This window comes from Asparagus officinalis, unplaced genomic scaffold, assembly GCF_001876935.1.
Source record: "Asparagus officinalis unplaced genomic scaffold, Aspof.V1 AsparagusV1_Un868, whole genome shotgun sequence".
NCBI classification, from domain to species: Eukaryota; Viridiplantae; Streptophyta; class Magnoliopsida; order Asparagales; family Asparagaceae; genus Asparagus; species Asparagus officinalis.
The window spans coordinates 1-8,692 of record NW_017973127.1 but is presented as its reverse complement, the minus strand read 5'-3'; the positions used below and the strand labels follow the sequence as shown (position 1 = coordinate 8,692).

The following is an 8,692-nucleotide window of genomic DNA, read 5'->3' as shown; positions in this document are numbered from 1 at the left end:
TTTTTTCATGATGAACATTTAATGAAAAATATCTATGCTCCAAGTTTACTGTGGTTAAATTACTATTACGAACCTAGCAAATTTTCATTGCAAATACAACTTTGTATCCTATTTGTTCTTTTTACAGGATACTAAGGTGCTAAAGCAAAGCACCAGTACTTCAGGCGAAAGTGGTGAAAATAAGGTAATTTTCCTTTTTTAAAATATTTCTGTTTTTGTTGTTTGTATAGTTTGTTTGCCTCTTATTTTCTAATCATACTATGTATATACAACTATCCTAGTTTAATTGCTGAGCAATGATTCAAAGCTTGGTGACTGATTAATTCTTTTTTTTTTGGTCAATGAAAAAATGCTTTATTCATTTACCAAAATATATGGAATTTATGTACATCACAGTCTCCAAATTGAGAAAACAAAGCTTCTAACAGGAAGCTATCAACTTACAAAGATATTATCCAATCCCTATATTCATCTAAGATAGGACAATTTAGACAAATAGTTAAGATATCAATTTTGATATTCTTAACCAAATGAGCAGCACCTGTAACACCTTGCTGAAAAAATCTATCATTCCTTTCTATCCACAATCTGTATACAGTAGTCGCAAGAGCCATCCTCCTAACATTTGTTTTAAACCCATTCCCTCTTTGTCTGGTGTTAAACCAATTCATGAGTAATTCCCACTCACAAGATTGCCAAGTCATTCTGAGCTAGTCCATGATGGCTAGCCACACCTCTCTTGAATATGGACAGTCAAAGAACAAATGATTCCTTGTTTCAGAGGCTGATCCTGCACATAGTAGGCAAGTATTTGAATTAATGGTTCCTCTTCTCATCAACCTGTCCTGTGTAAGTAATCTGTTCTGCACTGCAAGCCACAGTACAAATGTGTGCTTCGGATAATTCAGCTTTCCCCATATTGTGTTGTACCAAGGAACAATGTGTGAACCAGGGGAGAAAATAGAGTAAACTACAGTTAACTGCAATTTAGATTCCTTATAGCAAGCACTGAGAATCTGTTTCAAGTTGTCAATCCCTCCAGTGATAGCCAAAGCTCTGTCCCTACACTTGATCAACTGCTTCCACATCCAAGAATTCTCTTTTTTAGCCTTTACGTGCCATACATCCCAATGTTTTAAATAGTTTCCATGGATCCATTTCACCCATAAACTTTCCTTGTTAACATGAATATACCATAGGCTCCTTAATGCTGAAGACAGATTCCAAATAGAAGCAGAGAAAACTCCCAAACCACCCTGTTTTTTCCGATAACAAACTTTATCCCATGAAACCAATGAGATTCTGAAAGAAGTATCAGACTTTCCCCATAAGAATTTTCTGCACAGCTCATCTATCTTCTGAGTTACTTTAACAGGAAGAACGAAATTGGTTGTCCAGTAATTTTGAACACCTAATATCTCACTTTTGATCACTTGAAGCCTCCCTGCGTATGATAGATTACTATGTCTAAGCCACTTCTGAAACTGACCAGAGATTTTATCCAATAATGGGTTACAATCAATGTATGATAACCTCTTACAGATGAGTGGTACACCCAAATACTTGAATGGAAGAGTCCCTTCAGAAAACCCCAGCATATTTTTAATTGCTGTTTTGGTATTTTCATTCACACCACCAAAGTAAATTGAGCATTTGCTCAGATTAGCTTCCAGACCAGTAGTAACACTAAAATCCTTCACACAATGATATAGTTTTTGGATTGAATATAAGTCTCCCTTGGCGAAAAGCAGTAGATCATCCGCAAATATTAGGTGGGATATTTTGAGCTTACCACACATAGGGTGATATCTGAACAGTTTATCTTCCTTTAAAAGCTCTAATTTCCTTGATAAGTATTCCATCCCCAAGATGAACAGGTATGGAGAAAGAGGGTCTCCCTACCTTAAGCCCCTCTTACCCTCAAAATAGCCATGAAGAGTTCCATTTAGGGAAATAGAAAATCTAGGGGACGAGATGCAAGCCAAAATCCATTTGACCATCACTCTAGGGAAACCCAGACCTTCAAGCATTTTCTTCAAAAATTTCCAGTTAATTGTATCAAAGGCCTTTCTAATATCAATACTCAACATAACTCTTGGTGAAATCCCCTTCCTACTGTAGCTTTTAGCAAGCTCATGTGCCAAGGAGATGTTACTGGAAATTTGTCTACCTTTGACAAAAGCACTTTGTGCTTCATTCACTATGCTCCCCAAGATTGGTCTAATCCTGTTAGCTAGGATTTTGGATATGAATTTATAGATGCAGTTACAGCAAGAAATAGGCCTATAATCAGAGGGAGAAACTGGGCATTTTATCTTAGGAATAGGAGTGATAGAAGTAGAGTTTACCATTCCCAGCATTTTTCCATTTTTGAAGAATTCCTCAATAGCCAAAATCACCTCCTGTCCAATCACAGACCAGGCAGACTTATAGAAGGCAACTCCATACCCATCAGGACCTGGAGCTTTGTTATCATGCATTGAGAATATTGCACTTTTTATTTCCTCTCTTGAAACAGGCTTTGAAAGCATGTCAGCTTGAGCAACAGTCATACATGGCCCAGACTGAATGATTTGAGTGTCTGGAGTGATAGTTTCTGAGTCTGACCCCAATAAGTCCTTGTAGTATAACACCATTTCTTTAGCTATCTCCTCTTGATCAGAAATTCTCTGTCCTAAGGCATTGTATAGAGACATCACCTTATTCTGATGACAATTTGCTTTGATCCTAGAGTGAAAGAAATTTGTGCACCTATCTCCCTGAATACTCCAATTAATTCTAGCTTTTTGCTGCAGAAAAGATAGTTCACAATCCAAAAGTTTATTGTAATTTGCAATGCACTCCCGTTCATTTTTAATGAACTCTGGGTTGAGAGAGGAAATTTGCAGTCTGCCCTGAGCTTCTTCAAGAGCCCTTCTAGCTTTCAGAACCTGCTCACTGATATTAGCATAATGCCTCTTGTTTAATTCCTTAAGAGCTTCTCTCAGCAGCTGAAGCCTCTTACATACTGTATACATTTTAAACCCCTCTACTTTTGTCTGCCAAATAGCAGACACAACAGGAATAAAGGAGTCATGTTTAGACCACATTTTGAAATACCTGAAAGGTTTCTTTCCTTTTGAGCAATCCTCAAAAATTGTTACTAATGCAGGTGAGTGGTCAGAGCAATTAGGGAGCAAGAATTCAACCTGACTAGCATTGTACTTAAGAAGCCAAGTATCATTCACCAAAGCCCTATCCAGTTTACACCACACTCTAGAATCATGATCCTGCTTATTATTCCAAGTATAAAAGCATCCTGTTGTTTTAAGTTGATTTAGATGGCAATCTTCAATACAATCTCTGAAATCTTTAGTATCAGATTCAGAGACTATTGTTCCTCCAATCTTCTCCTCACTGTTGATGACAATGTTGAAATCCCCACACAGAAGCCATGGTTCATTCCTTATTGACTGTTGAGCAGACTTCAATTCATCCCATAACACCTTCCTAGCCTCCATTTGATTAAAAGCATAGATTGATGTAATAATACATTCCATTCTCCCATCTAAGGAATTAACTTTGCATGTGACACTTTGATCAGATATATTGATGATTTGAACTCCAAACACATTTGAATCCCACATAATCAGAATTCTGGCTTTACTTTGATTGCTGGCATTGGATATCCAATTCCAGTTTCTAGCAATTCTCTGCACTGCACTCTGAATCCTACTATTTTTAATTTTTGTTTCAAGCAAGGCTATATAAGAAAGATGGTACTGAGATAAGAATTGCTTTACCATGTGTTGTTTAGAGGATTTGTTTAATCCTCTAATATTCCAAAATGATAGATTCATCATTGATCACCCCCTCCCCCTCTATCTAGTGTAGAAGGATCAATATCCAAAGTATTTAGATAAGAGTAAGAATTACCATGTATGATATCCTTATTCTTTTTACCATTTTGAACATGAATCCATGGATTATTCCCTTTTGTAGAGTAACCAGGACTCAGTCTATCTTCTGGACTTTTCTCTTTGACATGCACCACATGCACAGACCTGTGCACAGCCTGTTGCCCAGAACTGGAGGTTTGAATTGCAGTCCTTATCCCATCCTCAGCAATCATCTCCTTGATAAGCTGATGTGAATTATTAACATGTCCAAATATTTGATCTCCAGCAGTAGAAATATGCACATGCTCAGCCTGAACACTGCTATCATGCTCAGCAACTCCAATCTGACTAGAATTCCCCTTCTGAGAATCCCTCCCCTGTTCATGAGTAGCATTCACAATATTAACATTATCCTTCTCATTATTTCCAGGTTTATGATTTTGATTTTGCTTAGGTATCCATCTCTGTGTTTTCACAAGCTTTCTACATGTTTTTGTGTCATGCCCAATCTGCTTGCAAATATCACACCACTTAGGTTTTAGTTCATAAATCACCTTCTGAGAGTGTTTTTTCCCATTTGGGTCTTGAATGATGATCTGATCAGGTAGAGGAGATGGTAATTTAACCTCAACTAACACCCTCGCATAAGCCAAACGCTGTCTATTAGCAGTTAGACTATCAGTTGCAATAGGACAACCAATAGCACTCACAATTTTAGAAATGCTCTTAGCATTCCAAAGGTTAAGCCTTAATGATGGGAGTTGAATCCACATAGGATAAACACAATCCTTAATTTTGTCAATCTCCTCACTATTGGACCATTGCTTCAATAACAAAGGTCTTGAACCAAAAAACCAAGGCCCTTTACATAGAATCTCATTCATCTCATCAATACTCTTGAATTTGAACAGAAACAGTCCAGGTTTAAGGAGGCAGACTTCTGGCATCAAATTTTTCCAAGTTTTCTGCACATAACTTTCCATAGCTTTAAATTTGACATTCAATCCCATTACTTGACCAATTAGAGAAGATTGCCAAATTAAAATATCCTCATTCCACTCTTTATCATCAAAAGAAACTGTATCCTTGTTATCAGAGGGAACATAGTTTAAATTCATCCCATTACCCAGTTTCCTATTGTCTGAGAACAGACTAATCCAGCTTTTTCCAATTTTATCCTCAGTTTCATTTGAAATCGAGGCCCCTTCAGCTTTTTCATTTGGTGAGGCTATCGTTTCTTCATTTCTTTTACCAGAATTCAATGTAATAGTAGCTTTCTCAACATTCTGATCTGTATTCAAAGAAAAAGGAGAATTCAACTGGAAATCCTCCTTATCTTTACCTATGTAGGCATATAAAATTGCTTATAGGTCCCCTAGCATAGCTCGGCACAAACCGACGAACCAACGAGGCGACGAGATCGACGAATCGCACGGAAGCGACGGAATGCATCCATACGCGTTCGGAATCAAGCCAAGTGTTAAGGAATCAACGAGTCATCCAACCGAGAACAGACTCGGACGAATCACGATCGAATCAAGATCAGTTTCGGACTCGAACTCAGAAGCGGATTTACTGCCAAATCAGGAATCCGACTTACTGCCAAATCAGATCAACCAATCAGAGTCTCAATCAACCGAATCACGGACAAAACCGGAAAACGGACACAACTCAAAAACTCGGAAAACCCACACCCATAGGTGGCTCGGCAGAGGTGGCCGACAATTCCCTTTTTGCAGCCACTGTCCTGAGAGCCTATAAATAGGCCTAGAGATGTTCATTTTCAGGGGTCGAACTTTCAAGAGCCGAAACTCTGCCGGATTGAAGAGTGAACTCGGAGCTTGAAGACCAGAAGACTTGCACCATTCAGATCTGATCCTCGGCGACCATCCACGTCAGAAAAGGCAGGATCTCGAGAGGAAGAAAGAACAGATCTGAGATCTACACGAGACTACACTCCAGATCTAAGCTTGGTCTTAGATCTCGAGATCTGAGCGATTATTCCCTTGGTGGATTAATCCCTCCCGGCTATTATTCCCTTCGTGGAATAATACCCGCATACTCGTGTAGATCCGACCGGATCTAGATCGCGCGGTGGTCCACGGATTAACCCCGGCGCAGGCAAAGAACCCACCAAAGCGAGCGACCGCAAAACAGGAGCTCGTGATTTGTTCACAGAGGAGAGTTGTAATTTTTCTTTATTTTCTTTGATTTAGTTGTAACCGGATCTATAAAAGACCGGATCTTTGTAACCCAAGATGACAATCATATCAATGAAAAAGAAAACAGTTTTCCACGCGAACAATCTGGCGACCACAGTGGGAGCCGACGATCTCGCCAACGAGATCGATGCGTCGCAGCCGCGGATTGCAATCCCGGTCGTGGAGGAGGTCGAGTACGAGTTCGACCAAGCCAAGTTCGAGGAGTACGTGTCCTCGTCCGGCTCTATCTCCCCCCGCAAGTCCAAGAAGTTCTCCTCCGGGAGAAAAGCTCGTTGGTTTGAAGCTGCTCGGGAAGCCCACGAAGCTCTCAACCCAACTGACGCCGAAGTTGCGTCAAATGAAGTTCCACCGACCTCCAATCAGGTCAACCCAACTCCCGCCAACGCCTCTACTGTTCAGGGCGTTGTGACTCTCTCAAAGAGAGCCCGCCAGAGGCGTCGTCAACGCCTTGCGCGGCAATTCGCTAAGGCGATGGAGTCTACGGACGGATTCCGCTACCACGCGGAGTTGAAGAACAGAAGAGGCAAACAGCCTCAACCACCAATGAATGGCGACTCTTCCAAGCCGCCAAAGAAAGAATGGGTCCGCGTCAAACGGAACCGTTCGACACTCGAGGAGCGCATTCGCAAGCGCCGCGCGATGTCAGCGCAGGCACGGGCTCAAGCTCAGGAAGCCCGTAGAAAGCTGCAAAAGGAGGTGGAGAAGAAGCCACCACCAACACGACAAGTCTGGAAGCCTAAGTCTGAAGTGGCGACTCAGGCCAAAAAGCAACCAGTGCAGCCTTCTAAGGAAGGTCAAACTCCGGCGAGTCAACCAAAGTCGCCGTCAATCCCAATAACTTCTCCGGGAGATCATGCAGAGTCATCCCGCAAGAAGAAACCAATTTTGGAGCGCCTCGGTCCAATTCCTGACGTGAGAGGCAAAGCTCCAATTCACGAGCGTTTGGGCCCGATGAAGAAGCCCAGAACGACTCAACATACTGGGGGTCGCCATCACCTCCAGCATGACAAAGACCTCAAGGCAGCTGCGCGCACCAATTTGCGCATTGAAGTCCAAGATCACGCCGAAAATTCACGCCCAAAAAGGCATGTTTTGAGGCGGGTAACCTTTGAAAGCCCAAAGAAGGCAAGTCAACCTCAGATGGAAACATTATCATCTGATAATGATTGTGTTGTACCTGAGAAGGCGTGCCCGCACACGATAGGTTACTCTGACTGTCAAAATGACGAGTTGTACTATCGTGCTGGGGGTACGAATAGAACCAGGAAGAGGAGTCCCCGAGAACGGGAAATTCAATGTCCCTGTTCCAAACTCATTCGGGCGGTATTGTCGGAATGCAATTGCATTAAGGCGGTCCCCGAAAGAGTTTCAGTTTTTGAAAGACTCAGTGCGGAGACGCCAAAACCAAGGCCTAGGCGCTTCCAACGAAGAAGAAGGGTGATTGAAGACGGAGAATTTCCGAGGGTCACCACCAACATGACGAGCAAAGGGACATCGGCACGGGGTGATTTCGAGTCGATTCTGAAAGCCTCCCGGCCTAGAACCCGTCTGCAGTCCGGAACCATCGAGCGAGCAACCTATGGTAGGGTTCGGACAAGACGCCCTTCAGAAGATGAAGAATCTGATGCCGGCTCCGCGGTTGCATCAGATAATACGGTATCCAGCGAGGGACAACCCCGCGAGGCACTTATGATAAGTGCGGAGCAGATGGCCAAGATGCTTGAAGACGCTTTGGCTAAGCAGAAAGAAAGTTTTAAGTTTGAGATGGAGATGGCCATGCAGCAGATGAGAGAAATGCATGACCAACAAATCCAAGCATTGGCGAACCAACAAGGCGAGCAGAATCGTCGTAACCCGGTTAATCTGGAAGATGAGGATACAAATGCTCAGAATACCAATGATCATCCTGTCAATGCAGGGGGTGGTAATGAGAATGCCAATGAAGACACAGGCGAAAGTCTGAAGATCAAGAACCTCGAGAGCAAAATCAACACACTAATTTCCGCTCAAGAGATGAAGAAAACAGGCATTCCTTGCCCATACCCAAGAGAATGGGAATCGATCCCATATCCGGCGAAGTTTAATCTAATTAACTTCACGCCGTTTAATGGGATGGGTTCACCTACCCAGCATTTGATTTACTTCAAATCGCATTTGGGGGTGATCTCTGGTAATGAGCCTCTGATGGTGCGGTCATTCGTCGGCACTCTTCGCGGAGCCGCCTTCGATTGGTATCGCCGCCTCAAGCCAGGCAGCGTGAACAGCTGGGATGACATGGAGACCAAGTTCCTGGCCAACTTCTTCGACGACGACACCGAGATATCTATCGGATCGTTGCTCGATGAGAAGCAGAAAGACGGAGAGTTAGTCGACACCTTCGTCAAAAGGTTCCGGAACAAGGCGATGAATTGCCGGGACCCGATCACCGAGGAATTCATCCTCCAGACCTGCCACAACAACCTCGCGTTGGACGTGCTGGAAGCAATGGGGACAGCACCATCCAAAACATGGAAGGACTTGAAGGTCCAGGGAGAGCAAGCTGAGCGATTCCTCAAGAGAAAGAAGGCGGAAAGAGGCCAACCGGCGACAAGT

At 42.7% G+C, this 8,692-nt stretch overlaps 1 protein-coding gene across 1 annotated transcript; it reads right to left on the bottom strand.

Annotated features, from left to right (window-relative positions):
- Window positions 1-710: 710 nt before the first annotated feature.
- LOC109828230 lies at window positions 711-1,862 on the bottom strand. The gene has a single exon (XM_020395259.1). The coding sequence runs from the start codon at window positions 1,860-1,862 to the stop codon at window positions 711-713; it is 1,152 nt and encodes a 383-aa protein (XP_020250848.1).
- Between the last annotated feature and the right edge of the window lie 6,830 nt (window positions 1,863-8,692).